At 39.8% G+C, this 17918-nt stretch overlaps 2 protein-coding genes across 2 annotated transcripts; both read left to right on the top strand.

Annotated features, from left to right (window-relative positions):
• The first annotated feature begins 2555 nt into the window (after window positions 1-2555).
• Window positions 2556-13666, top strand: stard3 (StAR related lipid transfer domain containing 3). The gene is made up of 15 exons (XM_084925371.1): window positions 2556-2915; window positions 4242-4480; window positions 4571-4648; window positions 4902-4979; window positions 5087-5140; window positions 5446-5557; window positions 5641-5739; window positions 5854-5909; window positions 6006-6098; window positions 7942-8004; window positions 9240-9335; window positions 9425-9504; window positions 9634-9738; window positions 9866-9959; window positions 11813-13666. Exons 2-15 carry the CDS (start codon window positions 4268-4270, stop codon window positions 11954-11956), a joined length of 1365 nt encoding a protein of 454 aa, XP_084781497.1. The 5' UTR covers window positions 2556-2915; window positions 4242-4267; the 3' UTR covers window positions 11957-13666.
• Window positions 9971-17114, top strand: LOC146388217 (melanoregulin). The gene is made up of 6 exons (XM_084925375.1): window positions 9971-10454; window positions 14589-14863; window positions 14969-15131; window positions 15347-15437; window positions 15519-15685; window positions 16173-17114. Exons 2-6 carry the CDS (start codon window positions 14766-14768, stop codon window positions 16374-16376), a joined length of 723 nt encoding a protein of 240 aa, XP_084781501.1. The 5' UTR covers window positions 9971-10454; window positions 14589-14765; the 3' UTR covers window positions 16377-17114.
• Window positions 17115-17918: the final 804 nt, after the last annotated feature.

The following is a 17918-nucleotide window of genomic DNA, read 5'->3' as shown; positions in this document are numbered from 1 at the left end:
ATCTTACGTCTGACATTTTTGCTTGGAAATTCTTTTAGATCTTTTTAATTGCATGTTTTTAGACCCCTCCTACATTCACTGCTCTCTATAGAATTTATCTTTGAATCAGTTATGGACTGTCAGGAACTGCAAGTAGAGGATCCAAGTGCAGACACGAGAAGGCAGAGGTTAAATCGAAAACACACCGTTAATTAAGACCTTTGGTTAAGACCAAATCTAAAGAAGTGATTCAACTGATTCTTAAAATAGGTAGGGAAAAAACAGACACTATGACAAAGACTAAGGAGCAGGGCAGGGCTATTTATACACATGGGGTTAATCAACGACAGTGAAAGCAGAAAGGCAAGGAGACATCGCTGTTTTCAACTGAGAAAATCAGACAACAAGAGAGACATAAAGACAGTCACAAGACACATATACACACAGTTTAGGAGTAAGATTTTTCCCTGGTTCCCAGAGAAGACTGATTCATAAAATAATTAATTTTTTGAGCTTTATTTTAACTTCACTTTCATGTAAAATTGGGAAGCTAATGGGCTTAACAGAATTTTTTAATTATTTTACAATTACAGTCAAATTCACTTTACACTGTGAGCCCAGTTTGATCTGAACTGGGCCAGAGGAGTGGCATTCTCATAAGAAACAAATTAACAACTTCCACAGAACATCTCTATCTATGTGATAAAGACATGGTGTTGTAGAAAAAAAAGACATCTCAGTACAACTCTTGGGACTTGAATAGTAATAAAGAAATGTGTCAAATTAAGGAAAATCTTCAGGCAGCTGACTCATAATCCTGTAATTATAAAACACAAGGCTTTTGTTGATTTTCATGTCCTTTTATTTGTCATTGTGTATCCTCAAAATTTCTACAGTAGAGTGTGAAAAAACAGGAACTTTTCTGTCATTTTTTTTTTTTTTGTAGCATGAATGGCCCATGGGAGAGGTCTTTATTAGTAAAGATGAAGCTATAAAACCTATGAAAATACAGTTAAAAGCGCAAAATTATAACCTTCATGTTTTCCAAAGCTGTCCAATAGGGGTGTATTAAAGTCATTGCCAGGCTGATTTTTGGGTCCTGGGCCTTATTTTTTATTATTATTTTATTTTATGATGTTATATTATATTTTACTAAAAGAGTTAGGTCATTATTATCCACACTGCCTTCATTTCGATATAAGAGCTACTAAAACAAACAATACAAGAAAGAAGAACTCCTAAATCTAAAAATTTATTTTAAATAATATATTTTTTGCGTTATATAGTCTTCATGCAACACCTTCTTAAAGTATGTGCCAAATATTTCTTTCAGTCATTCCTTCATTCATTTGCACTCCAGTTCTTTCATTTGTTGGCATTCCCCACCCCTTAAGCAAAGGGCAGGAAACAGTAATGAGCCAGAGCTAAAAATAACTAGACCATTCATTATTTACACGTTGGCTTACTTGAGCTTTAAACTAATGGAGTTAAAGACCAATAAGTAAGTAAATACATAAATCAATCCTTCCTTATAAGTTTCTAATTTTCTCTGGCTGTTTCAAAACCATTTTGCTTGCTCATTTGTTGTTGGTGGTGGTTGAAATATTTTGTATCCCATGTATTGTAATGGGTTAGGCTGGCATTACCAAATACTGTTTCAATGTTCCAACTAGACCTCGTGTTTTGTTCCAAGTGTCCAGCAATACTACATTAGCAAGTGGAGATAATTATAACTAACATTGATTTTATAAAGAGGTTTCAAAAATACAATTCGTCTTAAATTAAAGACCAAAAGGGGCAGTGTAGGTCCAGATAGATAATCTAAAACTGTATATGACAGTCCAACTACATTGTATACCAATATCTATTTAAAAAACGGCAAACAGCATTATTAATCTCATCTAAACCGTAAAACGGAACAACTGTAAATACTTAATTTTGTATTGTGAGTTTCGATAGTATATTTCATATGCTGCATGTGTACGTGTTGGCGTAAATAAGTACCAATTTCGATTTCGAACGAAACCGGAAATACGTTACGGGTTATTCTCTGGCATCCTTTGACGGAGTCTGCGCTGGTCGCTTGATTAGTTTCGGAGTTGTTGATTCAACTTTAATCCAAATTTGCACACCAGTCTAAATACAATTTTTATATAAAGATTAGCACGAGTGCATGTGTAAGAGTTATTCATTTTTACCGACCAAATGGTAAGTTTGTTTTGGTCTGAAAATTAGTTTTCTGCCCATTTAAACCTTTCAGTGTTACAGATGCGCGGAGTGCCCACTCGATGGCACTCAAAAGTCTATTTAAATCTCACACAACTGACAAGTGACATTTCAGCATTTAATATTGTCAGATTAGTCACAAGATCGACCGATCGTGGTATAATCATGCCAACCGGTAGTCCGTTATAAAACATAATAGTCACACTCATTCTATGAGTTATACTCAAGTCTATGCCAAAACTTTGAGTACAGCATTCTCCTGGGACATGGGTGCAGTGTTCCACTAATATTATTCCTTGTGGTTATAGACTGGATACAGAGACATACAAGATTAATAAAAAGTGTAATGCAGTGTTTCAGCAACAAAACGATCTGGATTTTGCATATGGTCACTAACAATCAAAAAGCCAACACCACTTGCTGCAAAAAAATTCCACGGGCAAGAGCAGTACTAATAAAAACAAACATGCCTCTTTATATGATAGCTTGGTCGTGTACTGAAAATGCCAAATGACAGGAAAAAGAAAAACACACACACACGCATACAAAAACCTAGGGAGAAACTTCAGCGTGTGGCAGGGGGCAGGGAGAGAGTTGCGATGGTGATCACGTGACACTCGGCGGGTGAGCGATCCATCTTGTTGTGATACTTCTTCTTTGGAAGGTCAGCCCGGAAGACTTCGTAAAGCGATGATGCTACTGTAAATCAAGTAAGTTCAATACCTTGAGTTTGCTTTATGAAATACTTAAAGAAGGATTTCTGCCAAGTTTCGCAGTGTTGCTTAGCGTGTCCGTTTTGTTACGTTTCAGGAGTGTATTTGTTTCTCCGCAAGTGAGACCAACTTGTTATTGAAGCGAACAGTGTAAGCTAAGCGGCAGCTAACAACATTGGCTATTGGTTATCTCTTAATTATCCAGTCCGTACTTTTCTAGAAGAAAGACTTGAGTCTAGCTATTGTTCCCTGAGATTATTGCCTTCGTGTCTTGTGTTTGACAGTTTGACAGCGTTGAGTTAGCTTGCTAACAGGAATTAGCTCCCGGACCTTCAGGCTGTTTTGTTTTTGGCACAAGTGAACAGGCTAGGGGAGTCACGGGATTTTAACCTGACATTAAACTCCGCTTTAGCGGTTTGTTGACTTAATTGATGTTCTTTCGGTTAATAGATAAGACATGCTTGATCACCTCTACCTGTCAACGTGTACCGATGTTACTTAGTTTGTCCAGAGGTGATTGAAACTCGCTCACCTCCGGCTCAATAATGGCTCAGTGGTGTAATAAAACCCGCTGTCTTCCTGCTTCGTGGGAATTGTTCTCCCAGACTCTGATGTCACACCAGAAATATCCCTCAGCTAATGATTCGTGACTACAGACTTGCTTTCAAGAAGTCACGTCACATGCTTTACGCAGTATTAACGTTGGAGTCGTTCATTTTAAAAAGCTTTTGGCGGAAGATCAGATATAACACTCATCGTTTAACACAAACACACAGGCTGCTTGTTCTTGTAAAATAAGGCAAAACTAGCAACGCTTGCTGTTTGTCTTCACCATAGGGAGGTGAAAGGAGATCACGAGACTCCACTGAAGGCTAGTTATCGTCTGCTGTTTTCACCAAAAAAAAACCCAAACAAAAACAACCCCAAAAACACAGTAGGTGGAGGTGGAAGAGTTAAAGATGTTAATATTTTATTGTTGGGAGTGACCAGAATGGACAAGATGAGAAATGAGTTCAGGTGGAGCGGTTTGGAGGCAAAGTAAGAGAGGCAAGGCTGAGAGGATTTGGACATGTGCAGAGGAGGGATAGTGGATATACTGAACAAAGGATGTTGAATATGGAGCTGGCAGACTAGAGGAAAAGAGCAAAACCACAAAGAAGATTTGTGGTTGTAGTGAAAGAGGATATGTAGAGGGCAACCGCGACAGAGGAGGTGAGATGGAGGCAGATGATCTGCTTTGATGACCAATAGGGAGCAGCCGGAAGAAGAAGAAGAAGCAGCGCTAAACATGACAACCACCCTGTTACGTCTGTTTTGCTGCAGGTGGATTTTCCTGTGTCACAGCAGGAATGCATGGTGGAGCCTATGGGGAGCTCGGGGGCAGCCTCCCCGCCATCGCCTCCCTGAATGCTTCCTACTCTACATCGATGTCCATCCCATCCCCGTACCTGTTGACACCACCTGCAGAGCGCAAGAAGATCTCTGACGTGCGGCGCACTTTCTGTCTCTTTGTGACCTTCGACCTTCTCTTCATCACCCTTCTCTGGATTATTGAGCTTAACGTGAGTGTGTGCTTTCACTGTTCTTGTTGCTGTTGCAGAACTAATGGTTAAGACTTGGTTTGATGTGATCTCTGCCCTCTTCTTCTGCAGATCTCAAACTCACTTTGGGAGAGTTTAGAGAACGAGGTCGTCCATTATAACTTCAAGTCATCCTTCTTTGACATTGCTGTAAGTGGGTCAATCCAAATTTGTGTTTATTTGCATTCAGTGTTGAAATGATGGGTCATTTATTACCACGTTATTCTAATCATGCTTTGATCACAATGAGCAGTTACTTATGTGTAACCTGCTCTTGTAATTCCTCCTTTTGGGTTGGCAGATTGCATCATTATAGACACACAAGGGGAAATTATTTGCAACGTCAACATGTAATTAAAATGAAAGGTCATTTTCTTTTTCTGCTTCTTCCTCCTTGTCTCAGCTCCTTGCCTTGTTTCGTTTCCTGTGTCTTCAAGTGGCCTATGCTGGTTTTCGGTTGAGGCATTGGTGGGTTATTGCGGTAAGTCATCTCCGTTACAGTTAAACACACACTGAATAGATAATGTAAAGTCTTATATGTTATGTGCCAGACATGAGCTATTAAATATTTTTTCTTAAACTCTTCAGATTACCACTCTGGTAACAACCATCTTCCTCGTTGTCAAAGTTATCATATCGAATGTGAGTGTCCTCTCTTTGCTACTCTAACACTTTCAGAGCCTGTATTTGTCTATGTGAACGGTTTGCAAGCATATCAGTTTAAACCACTTCCACTTTTCACTTCTGCATTTAAAGGCATTTATTCACAGTCTGAGCTGATAAGACTTTATGTGATTTCTTTTTTTGCAGTGGTTCAAAATTAGTTTATGTAGCTTTGTAAACTTTTCACATTTGACATTAGGGAAGTGAACCAACATCAAATGCAGCACACTCATCTGTTTTAGAAGCCGAAGCAGTAAAAGTAGTCTTTGATTTCTGTTTTGAAGAAGCAAAATGCTTTTGGCTATGTTCTGCCCATCACCTCGTTTGTGGTCGCCTGGTTGGAGACCTGGTTCCTTGACTTCAAAGTTCTCCCTCAGGAGGTTGATGATGAAAGAGGTAGGATAACAGTGCCCGATAAGTTCAAATGCTGCTTACATAAAGCTGTCTGATTCTTAACTTCTTTTCTTTTGTGACCTCAGCATACATAGCAGCAGTGAATGCAGCCTGTGAACGAGCCCCTATTTACTCTCACGCTGTCTCAGATGGACAGTTCTACTCTCCGCCTGAATCTGTCGCAGGTGAATGTTTGTGCAAGTGTTTTCTTAGTTAGGATTTTTTATTATCTCTATTATGATTGTACATTTCATATTTAATCCAAAAATTGAGTTATGGTCTTGAACTTGTGTCTGCAGACTCTGACGAGGAGCCTGATGAGGAGGGTCCTGGGCGTAGAGCTATCACTGCTCAGGTAGCTTTTGTTATACTCTTTATAATCAGCCCCACTGACGCCTCTTCTGATGATGATTTTCTGCTTCGTTTCTCACTCCTCTCACTCTTATTCCAGGAGAAGGAGTATGTGAGACAGGGTTATGAGGCAATGTCTGTGGTGGAACAGATCCTAGCCCAGGAGGAAAACTGGAAATTTGAAAAACACAATGTGAGTACATGACTCCAGGATGTATCCACTGAATGAATAGCTTTCCTGTCTTGTTCACGTTTGAATGCACAGTTAAGACGTTTGCTTGCATAACTAAAAGATCATATCACTGACACCGATTTCATTGCTTCCTCGTGCATTCTTTTTATGACAGAGTGTTCAGGGTGCCTTTGTTTTAACACAAACATATCTCATAGAAAACTTGTAATCAATACTATTGTCTTCACTGTGACACCTAATTACTTTTTTGGTTTTAAAGATTCAATTGCCTATCAAAGTGTCACTTATAGTTCTTGCGATCAGCAATAGAGATGGCACTTTAATGGCCTCATTTCTATTTTAGGCAGCTGATAAGCAACAATGAACTGTGACTCACAGATATAACCGACAGATACTGAAAGATTATTTTTGCCATCTTTTGATATATCTTGATTATCGCATTAGTTGTGTGTGCCAACTGCAACGTCACCACAGATTCGTCAGCGTTTATACTCGTGCTTGATGGTTTGCCGAGCTCTCTGCTCTCTGTAATGATGGGTGTCACTACTTGGGAAAAATCCTGCAGTTGCCTGCACACGCCAGGTTACAAAAAATGACTAAAGCACAGGAGCCAGCCATCTCAAGCAGCAGTTTAATTGTTTCTTTCTTTCTTTTTTATTTCTTCTCTTCTTTATATTTGAGGAGTGATGCACAAAAGCACTGATTTCATAAAATGGGGAATACCTTTTGTCAGTTTTAGCTACTACATTACTGTGGGAACGTCTTGAACCATCCCTCGTGTCTTTATATTTTGCAGTCGATGAGTAAAACTTTCTTGTAAAGAAATGGCAACCCTAAAACAAAGTGTTTACATCATATGATCAACATGTGAAAGTCATGTTCTTAAGAAAAGGGAAAAAATCCAACAAAGACCTGTCTCATGACCTCAGAGATGCAGCTTGCTTTTCAATTGATCACTAAAGTTTCATCCAAAACTGTCTCAGTCAAGGGGTGGCTGTCAGGAAGCCATTTTTAATGAAGGAGCACAGAGAGAAAATGCCGAGGTATGACATATTACATAAGAACTAGGCTGAACATCAGTGGCAACAGGTCGCATGGAGTGATGAATCCAAATTTGAAAATTTTTTATTCAAATAGTCGTCAATATGTACAGAGGAAGTCGGGAGAGAGGTAGAAAAGGGAGTGTCTACAGCCATCTGTGAAACATGGTGAGTTCTCTGTCATTTCAGCCAGTGGTCTCAGGGATCTTGTTAAAATTATGAACCTAGAAGAGTGCCATCAGATTTCGATTTGACATGAAATACAAGCTAAAAAGCATCTGATTGACAAAGGCTTCATTTTCCAGCATGATAATGATAAAAAAAAAACACACTGCCAGTTTGGTAAAAGCATCTGGTTTCACTAAATCGCTGCACCCATTTCCAATTTTCCTTGCTAAATATACAGAAATGAGAGGTGGCTCAAGACTTTTGCTCAGAACTGTAGCTAATTTCCACCCTGAGCAGGTATACACACTATATAAAAAGCTGTCTTTTGAGGGGAAAATAAAGCCCCCACAATCAAATCCCTTTAAACTCTCATAGAACCACTATTAAGGTAATAATGTAATCAAACAGGTATGTTGGCACCACAACACCCAACTGAAACCTAATTTTAGCAATGCAGCATTTTTCTCTGTAGGAGGTGTATTTCTGCATCAGCTCTTTTAATTACAATGAAAACTACATTACATGTCTTACTAGTAGTTTATTATTCCTGCGTTATTAATTCATATCTGTTTTTACTCAAATGAAAGTGAAAGTGTCAGTAATACTGTCTTTTTTTTTTACACCTCCCATGACAGGAAATGGGCGACTCAGTTTACACTCTGGAAGTTCCTTTCCATGGAAAGACTTTCATCCTCAAGGTGCAACAGTCTTCTAGTGTATTCAGTATCTCACCAAACATGCCTTGCTACATTTTCATCATGTTTAGATAGGCTGCATTTGTTAATAGGGTGAATTCAGATATGTTTTCAAGCCTCGCTGGTCTTTTTACATATACAACTCATATCGCCTTGGACTCCATTAATATAGATGTCAGGGTAAAGAACAGAACAGGCTCTGAATCCGTCAGCTGTCACACTTCTTCTTAACACTCTGCTACAAATGGATCAAGTTCTCTTGCAGCTGATGGGCCTGTATTTGCACAGTTTCTGCTGCTGAAATAAGACTAATTGCATGCTAAATCCAATTCGATACAACAGAGACTCGGTGCCTTGCACAGAAAAAGCTGATTCATGTGCGTACAACTTCCCATTAAGGAATTCAGAGGAAGTTTGCTCTTTATTGGAGACCTCATAACTGAAGGGACTTTGTTTTCCAAGGTTTACAACTGTGCATTTATTATTGCAGCAGTCTCAAATTTACTTTTTCTTTGACACACTACTCTTGTGTTTCAGTGTGATGTTTATCTGGCAGACTTATTTCAATCTTGCTTTTCCTTCCAAGCTAGATAGGCACATTAAAACGCCATATACTGTATGAACAAAATGGAAAGCGAAATGAATGATGTAAGGCCAGGATTAAAGTGTCTTGTAGATGTGTCGATTGAGAGCTGCAGACACTAAAGAGAAGTTGCTGCAACAGTTCTTATTATGTATTATATATAGAGGGTATGTAGACTTCCACATAGAACCTCTTGACTAGTTTTCGATGACAACATTTGCATCGCTGGCATGGAACAACCGTCACTGAAACAAAATGCTCTTTGTAGAAGTAAATATTACATAATAGGGATTTCCAACAAGACAATGGTCATAAACAGACACAAGATCCTGTTTTGAAAGTAGTCAGACAGGCCATTACAGATTAGTGAAGTAAGGCCTGTTCTGACCTTTTCTTCGGAGGGATAAAGTGCACCATACAGAAAAGAGAGCTTTAGATATTTTCATATCATCTGCAACAGAAAGTAAATGGTAAATGGCCTGTATTTGTATAGCGCTTTACTTAGTCCCTAAGGACCCCAAAGAAAGGGGTAGAAAATAGCCCAAAGTACATGCAGACAGCAATTAGGTGTCATGTCTTATAGACATTTTCTTCTTGTAACTGTAGGCTATGCTGGACATTAGTTTACAGCCTTGTTTTTTTTTCTCCTCTTCAGGCCCTCATGCAGTGTCCTGCTGAGCTTGTGTATCAGGAGGTGATCCTGCAGCCGGAGAAGATGGTTCAGTGGAACAAAACAGTTTCTGTCTGCCAGGTCAGAAGTCTTCCTGCTGTTTTTGCACATTTTTCACTGTAATCCTGTGGCGTGCTACAGCTTGATATCTCTTCCCGTCTTATACTCAGATCCTTCAGAGAGTTGACGACAACACTCTTGTCTCATATGATGTATCTGCTGGAGCAGCAGGGGGAGTTGTGTCTGCGAGGTACATCAGCACAACATCCTACCGACGTTTCTTTCTGTCATCTGTTCTTCCTGTCCCATCTGTATCGTTTCTTTTCTTCAGGTCTGAATTAAAGTGTGTTGATTGGGTGATTGATTTTTCTTCCTTCAGGGACTTTGTTAATGTTCGCCGAGTGGAGCGCAAACGAGACTGTTACCTGTCTGCTGGCATAGCAACCAACCACGATGCCAAACCTCCAAGCAATCGCTATGTCAGGTCAGACTTTGCCTCTGGCTTTGTCACTGATCCAGTAAATTAGAACATTGTATCGATTTGACAAAGGACATCTGTGTTAGTTTAACTTGTATAACTTTGTCTTTTTTTCCTTTACTGCTGGTCTCAGAGGAGAAAATGGGCCCGGAGGTTTTGTGGTCCTCAAATCCAGCAGTAACCCATCCATCTGCACTTTCATCTGGGTCCTCAACACAGACTTAAAGGTGTGAAAACACATGGTGGAATTACTCTTGAATTTTCTTTATTTTTACAATATTCAAGATGTTCTTTCCCTTTGTACGATTAGAAAGATCAAAGTTATTTTCTAAATGATTTTAGTAGCAGGACACTTCATTAGGTACAACTTGCTAGTTCCAGGTTGGGCCCCCTTTTGCTAGGGGTGCAACAATACTCGTATTGATATTGAACCGTTCGATACAGTGCTTTCAGTTCAGTACGCATGTGTATCGTACAATACAAAATTTATTTGATCAACTTTTCTTCTGACGATGCTGTCTGTGTTGAGCGCTCAGTGGATCTGCGCTCGACAGTGCAGCCTAGGCGGAGTAGTCTAGTCGAACGCAGATTCACTGAGCGCAGGGCAAGCTAGCAGACAGAAGCTAAGCTCGTTGCAACATGGCAAATTGAACCTCCCCCACCCTCATTCAGATCTGGCCTTTGGAACTATTTTGGTTTTCATGTGACGTATGACCCTGAAGGTAAGCGCGTCATGGACAAAAGTAAAACAGTATGTCGGATGTGCCACGCAATGCTCAATTACACTGGTGGGAACTAGTGCGTTAGCGCAGTTAGCTCGTTAACGTGTTGACGCCGTCCAGCCCCACGCACGGGGCGATCCGCGGTAGCTCGTTAACGGAGATTTGCCGTGTTGTGGCGTTATCGTCATTTCAACGAGATTAACGCTAACAGCACTAGTGGGAACACAACGAATATGACTGCACATTTACTCCGACATCATCCTAGTGCAAAGACAAGTGGAAGCAGGCAAAAACAACAAGCACGCATGCTACAAACTTTACCGGAGTCATTTAGACAGCCGTTAGCACATGATTCTCCTTATCGGGACCTGATATGTTTAATATGCTGCTGAGAATATAGCCCAGAAGAAGGCTATAGTATAGCTTTTATTTTGGAAAGAGCCATTTCTCTGTAATAAACTCTCTTTTCCAAAGATGAGTGATTTCTCGATCAGATAGATTTATTTTTTATTACTTTGTTGTTTCAGCAACATTAAATTTAAAAACTGTACTTTTGAGTTAAAATATATATTTATAATTTTAATAAATGACAAATTAAAAAGGCATGAACAATTATTTTGTATCGAAAAAATATCGAACCGTGAATTTTGTGTATGTTGCACCCCTACCTTTTGCCTTCCGAACTGCCTTAATTTTTCATGGCATAGATTCAACAAGGTGCATAAAACATTCCTCAGAGATTTGGGACCATTTTACATGATAGCTTCACATATAAAACCAGTTTGTGTTATAGTATGTTATCATGCTGAGAACAGCTGTCTGAAGATGGTTATACTGTGGTCAACATTACTTAAGCAGTGACAATAAACCCACATTGTTACCCGAGCACCACCCTGGAATTTTTCTACCAATTGAATATTGTGGCAGAAGTCATCACTCATCAGACCAGGCAATGTTTTTCCAGTCTCATTATCTTGGTTTTTAGCCTTCCTTCCCACCAGATTAAAAAAAGTTCACTAGCGTCTGACATGAACAAGGCATTTTCACCCAGAGAATTGCCACTCACTGCATATTTCCTCTTTTTTGGACCACTCTAGAGATGATTATGTGGGGAAAATCCCAGCAGATAAGCATTTTACTATGTCTACGTGCCTAAATGCACTGAAGTTCTGCCATGGTTAGATGGCTGACTGGTTAGATATCTGTGTTAACGAGCAGTTGAACAGGTGTGTGTGTATAAATAGAAAGAGTGCAGGAAAAAGGCAAAATGTAACAGATATAGGTGAGATAAGGATCAAAAACAAAGGAATATGAAATGTAATACAAATATTAAAAAGCAATTTTTTTTGTTTCATCAGGGCCGTCTGCCACGCTACCTCATCCACCAGAGTCTGGCAGCCACAATGTTTGAGTTCATGTCCCATTTACGCCAACGAATTATCGACGTGCGGCCCTCTCATCGTTCCCACCACCACCATCACCACCACCACTCTCAAAACTAGAGAGAAGTTTTAAGTGGTCACTTGAAAGGTCACTAGCCAAAACTGGCCATCACGGCGTCCGCTGAATGCTCCCAAGCTGAAGGGATGCAATTATGTACCTGACAAGGTTGCAACTTTAAGCAAAGGAGATGGAGACATTTCCCATGTTTCAGCCACACAAAGTGAGGAGTTATTCAGATATCAAAGACTAAACATTTTCTATCATTTTGGGGAAGTTTAAGTGTAATCACAAGCGGAAATTTTTGCATGGACCTGTAACCGTTTTGCTATGTTTCTCGCCATGTAATGAAAACTGTTTTCTGAGACTTTACAGAAACAAGACCTGGATAAAAAAGTGATTCCCAATGTTGGAATCTGTGTTACAGAATAGCTATAACAGTAGTATGACTGAAACAGCTGTCTCTCTGAGCCTTATGTTTCTGCACACATTGTTAGTCATTGATTTACTGCTTTTCTTGTGTGTGTGTGTGTGTGTGTGTGTGTGTGTGTGTGTGTGTGTGTGTGTCTATTTTTTCACTGCACCGTCATGGATTTGTTTTTCTGAGGCACCTGCCTGCACTTCACAGCCATATTTCCACACAATTTCTTCTACTTTACTACACTGTGATACATTATAGGGGGCTCTCTGCTATCTGGTCACCACTAGAGGGAGACACCACTGATCCACACAGTGAAGCGTTCTTGGTTTGACACCAGCTTCTGTGCCATAGTGCAACATTAAAGCAAACATTTAATTACTGTATGTTTTTTTTTTTTTTTTTTTTAATGCTGCTTTTGTTTTGCACTTTGGGATCAGCCAGGAGTTCAAACCAAAACTCGGATCAGCAGGCTGTTAGACAGTTAGTACAAAAGATAATGTTCATAGGTTAGGATGCTGTATACTAATGTTTTTTTTTTTGCCAATAACCTCAAGTGGCCTTGTGTTGAAGTAGCTTGACTTATTTGTCATGAAAGGTTATTACTATACTGCTATAATTAGATTAGGCCCGCTGTGGCCTGAGGTGTGGCACTGAATGAAGTTTTGTTAATGTTTTTAATCATGGGGGGAAAAAAAGAAGACATCCCCTGCAGCTTAAGTTGTGTATCAGTGTTATGATGTACCTCAGAAGATCAATTTTTAGGATTACATCTGTAATCAAAAGAATTTAAAAGATGAAGTTGGTTGAAGTTATTGTGAAGTTGACCTGAAGAGGGCGCTGGTCTTCCCTTAACTTTTCTATATTGGTGTAACGCAAAATCTAATAACACTTGGTGGTGTAACTGTGACACCCACACGACTGTGAGGCATTACTCTTCATAAGCTTGTGTATGTAGTCACGCTCAGAAATCATTAAGCCCTAAAAAACAATTTTATTAGGATTGTCTGGTTAATAAATCAGGACTCATTTACAATACTTACTGTACTGAAGGAATGTTGGAAGTGAAAATAAATAATGATATCAATAATTTGGTGCCTTTTATCAGAGTAGTTTTACATGCCAGTCTTTTGTTTTACTTTTCCATTTATTTCCTGCTGTTATGTCTGTGCTTTCGTATCCTCCACAAAGATTATTTACATAAACCCTGCTTAGAATACTTAACTGTGTTTTTTATAATTTTAAATTGATTTGTTTATACAAACATTTTAATTTATGCTCATCACTACTGAACAAGATTTTTTACTGAGTCTTAAACAGTGTCTTACATCTAATAAAATATATGAAAAGATGATCTTGCTCTGACTTCCTTCAACTCACATATTTAACCAGTATCTGTATTAACTTATATAAATCTTGTGCTCTTATTTTTGAATATATTTTTTAACCTAGGTAGATAGATACCCTTGTAGTTATCTATCTACCCATCCATACATACATACAAGAGTAGCTTCTACCCATATGTTTCTCTGTGGGTGCTTATGTTATGAATAATAATGCCCTGTGTCTGCAGCCTTGCATGATATTCATTGCTGCACTCACAGAACTTTGCCAGAGGTCACTGTTCTCTGTGTGACTTAATCAAAAATAAGCATGAAGCGTTTTCAAAAGTTTTCAAGTTCAAGTTTTCAAAAATAAACTGATACTCCCCAAAGAAATTTTTTATTTAAACACAGAACACGGTTAAGTAATGCTAAATAATCCAGTTGCATAATCCCTGAATCGACACTGCAGCGGCAGACTTGATATGGAGTGTAATTAATCTTACTGCTGCAGAAGAGATCTGCTGTCCTTGGGGCAAAACACATTGCTTGAGAGATGAAGCAGCTCACATGATTGTGCTGTGACTGTCTTCTGAGGATGTGGGTGTGGGAATTTGTGTTTCTTTTTGATTCGATGAGAGCACAAGCGTCCCACTGCTCTTGTTGTCCTCCATGTAAAGCTGATGAGAAGCATCGGTCCTTGGGCTGCCGTCATCTGCCTGAGCACTTTTCCATCAGGCCAATAATCTGGAGGGAAAACCTCTCATCAATTTGGCGCTTCAGTGAGATCCTGGAAAATGGGAAGCTAAAAACTTGGTAGAGTTTTAGATCTGTGACCTTTATGTTGTAGCTTTCTTCCTACTTGTTCTTATTTATGATGATTTTTATTCGTTCTTTTTATTAGTGGAGGGCTTGAATGTTGTCACAGCTGCTTTTTCCTTTGCCAAAATATAGGTTTTGGCTAAGGTCCGCTTTGTAAAGAATCTCTACAGAGCATCCCACAGGGACGGTGGCAGATTCTCCTCTGGCATCCAAGAGGGCGTTCCACTTGTGAAAGAACTGAAACACAACTTCTCTCTGGATTATCTGACATTGTGAACATCCACTACCAGCTGACTCTGTTCTTAATAGATGGGTTCAGCCTTTAACAGGTTCTGCATGCGGTTCTGCTGCTGCTGCTGTGTTGCTGATGATGAAGAAGAAGAAGATGAAAAGCAGCCTTTAGTACCGTAAGATGACACAGACAAGCATATCATGTATATCACGTACAGCCAATGTTTGAATTTGTGTTAACAGCTTGTGTCTCTTCTTGTCTGCGTTGGCTGACCGCACAGTGCGGATCCGTTGGACTATTTTACCCGTGAAGTCCAGAAGCGTCGAGATGAGGAAACAAACCTGTGGAGTGAGCCGGGAGACCCCAGCCATTCGGAGAGACAGGATGACCGGGTGCTCTACTCTCTGCTGCAGGCCAGGCAGAAGACCCGCATGGGCTCCACGGTATGTGGGGCAGGGACTAACAAAAATGTGTTTTTTCAAGGTGGAAAAAAAGAAAATCTGACACAAATAGCTTAAAAATAACTGTATAAGTTGCAGTTCAAATTTTACATTTGAAATGCAACATTTTACATTGCATTGTGAGTACTTTTTGGAGGTTATTTGATTATCCGGTTAATTTAAATGCCTTTTGAGGTTATTCTCCTTTTCTTGTCCAGGGCTATCGTCGTCTGAGTGTTGATATCGAGGCCATGAGAGACACGCGCAGAGAAGTCAGAGAGAAATGGAAGACCGTCCTGGAAAATCTAGGTGAGGCTTGACTGATGAGACATGCTATAGTCTGAGAGATTATTAACAATCCATGCTGAGATTATCTGCCATATTTTCCAGGTTTTATGGCAGAAGCAGACTCTCTGCTGGCTGTGTCTGCTGGGGGCTCACATGACCGCATGCGTAACGCCCCGAGAGCACGAGCCCTCCTTCACACACTTCACTCTGAGACCTCCATCTTCAACAGCAACAAAGAACCACCACCAGAAAGATATCTTTTCATCCTGGTGAGAAAACGGGGCTTGCTGGTGGGAAGTGCACCATCACTGAACTTTGACTTCATACTAAGTCAGATTAACTTTGCTATTGCCTTCTGATTAAGGTTTGAAAACAGCCCTGTGAAGTTTAGTTCGAGTCACAAGTAGATAAACTGGATCATTCATGGGCAAATATGATCAATATTATTCTTTAATAGATTGCCAAGGCTGTCCAGCTCTCATTATAGTGTAGATTGTAATGAGTTAAGATGGGTTAAGTGGTTTAGTCCAAATAATATCAGTTTTATTTAAGTTGTGACATCAAAAGAGTAGGAAGGTGCAATTTAATTTGGCTTTTTTAAAAAACAAAAACAAAAACTCAGTTTTCATTCAGCTTTGTATCATCACAAAGAAAGGTTGGCATATTATGGAGACAACAAAAATCTGTTTTTCTGTCTGTGTTCATATTTGGTTTCGTTCTTTTGCTTCAGCCTGTTGTTTTTCTCCTTCTTTACAGGATCGTCTCCTGTACCTAGACATAGCTGAAGATTTTGTGGCAAAGGCAAAACGCTTCTACCCTCCAAAGGATGACTCTGACGAGGAGACGCCGGGTCTCTCCGTAAACCTGCCGCTGCTGCTGGCCAGGATAGGGGCCATGAACGGAGGAGGGGAAGATGAGGAGGAGCAGAGCGAAAAAGATGATGAAAACTTGAGTGACTGAGCCCACGATCTATGGGCTGCAGTAATAAGAGACACAAAGCAGGGGGCAGTAGTCATCAACCCTGGAGACCTGGTTGACAGCTTTGCATAGCTCTTATTCAAGTGTTTGTTGCCTCATACAGTGTTGTTGCTGCTTTTTGGAAGTTCTAGGCTGAAATATTCCCCTCTCTCATTTAGCTTGACTCTTTTTTGTTTAGTCTGGCCAAACTCTAAAAGGAGATTTGCAGATTTTGAAATGAATCCCACGGATGAGTATTAACTGTGTTTTTTCTCTCCACCAAAGAGTGTTATCGGGGTTGTAGGCGGTTCATTGTTCATGTGTTGCGAACCTTCAGGGTAACTATGTTCTTCTGAGCAATGCTTCTTTATAGTTCTGTCCTATGATTATCAGCACTCATTTCATTCAATCATATGATCAGTAAGAACGCGGAATAAATAGCACACCGATCTGATGTCAGACTTTCCTCTAAAGGTTTTACAGGAAAGAGTGTTTGCATAATCACTGCTTTAACTCATTAGAATCTGTATGTGGTTTAAAATATTTGAAGAATAGCAAAAAGAAATGCAATGCGAGTACTGTAAGTTGAATTTTTAAGTTGGTTGTTTGCGTGACTGAGATGGAAGGATGTTTTTCCTGTTCAGCAATTTGCTGAAAATGTGAAAGATTTATACAAGTATGCGATAGTTTGTGTTTTGGTGTGAAGTTACCTTGAAATAAAGTTCCAGCCTAAAGCCTAAAGCCTGTTTTATGTAATGCCACATGCATCTTTCTCATGTCAGGTTGCTTGCTATTCATAAAGTTACATAAATTCAAACGAGTGAACTAGACTCTAATTTTCAATGATATTTAAAATTACGTTCAGTTAAGCGTACTGAGCAATGGAAACTGTGGCATGGGAGCAACAGTCTTTTGAAGTGGAACATAAGAATCTTCTTCATCTGTCTGTATACTCTCACGTGGCCCGTCAGCTGTGCATCCATGGCTGGCTTGGACTCTGTCCCTGTTCTGAAGCGGCATGTCCAGCGTCTGACCGTCCCAGTGAGACCAGGCCGGGTTGCAAGATGGATGGTGATAATGGTGTTTTGGTAGTCAGCTGTTTGTTATTGTTATGTAAGAGAGAGCAATACACTGTTGAGGGCACATGTTTAAACACGGCACCAGCCCGATGGTACAATGGCGCACAGATACACAAATAACTGGTAACAACTGAGTTATATGAAGCACAAAAGTTGATACTGTGTGCAGGAATCAATACAAAGCCAGATCCATTCTTATTATCAAGTACAAGTGTCAGGTTGACCTGTTCCTCTCTCCTCCCAAAGTCATTTTCGTGTTACAAATAAATCCGACTTAAAGTTCCCCTCTCACAATATTTTGCCATATTTACCACCTCCTGACAAGCCTTGGCTTTATCCTGCAATTGCCCTTCTCTTTCTGTTTTCCCACCTACTCCCTATCTCTTTCGCGGTGACAGCTCATTTAAATGTCACTTTGCAGCAGCTGTGGCGGTGCTCTTATGCAACACAAAGTTCTTCCCGGCCG

This window comes from Perissodus microlepis, chromosome 4 (genome assembly GCF_051167445.1).
Source record: "Perissodus microlepis isolate ML-2025 ecotype Zambia chromosome 4, ASM5116744v1, whole genome shotgun sequence".
Lineage (NCBI taxonomy): Eukaryota > Metazoa > Chordata > Actinopteri > Cichliformes > Cichlidae > Perissodus > Perissodus microlepis.
This window is presented reverse-complemented; position numbering and strand designations above follow the sequence as displayed.

Excerpts from the sequence above, each read along its gene's own strand:
- stard3 (XM_084925371.1), top strand. The coding sequence starts at position 4,268 with ATGCATGGTGGAGCCTATGGGGAGCTCGGGGGCAGCCTCCCCGCCATC. Across the intron at positions 5,910-6,005 it reads GTAGAGCTATCACTGCTCAG|GAGAAGGAGTATGTGAGACA; the intron begins GTAGCTTTTGTT and ends CTCTTATTCCAG. Across the intron at positions 8,005-9,239 it reads GAAAGACTTTCATCCTCAAG|GCCCTCATGCAGTGTCCTGC; the intron begins GTGCAACAGTCT and ends TCTCCTCTTCAG.
- LOC146388217 (XM_084925375.1), top strand. The coding sequence starts at position 14,766 with ATGGGTTCAGCCTTTAACAGGTTCTGCATGCGGTTCTGCTGCTGCTGC. Across the intron at positions 14,864-14,968 it reads GAAAAGCAGCCTTTAGTACC|TGCGGATCCGTTGGACTATT; the intron begins GTAAGATGACAC and ends CTGACCGCACAG. Across the intron at positions 15,686-16,172 it reads AAAGATATCTTTTCATCCTG|GATCGTCTCCTGTACCTAGA; the intron begins GTGAGAAAACGG and ends CCTTCTTTACAG.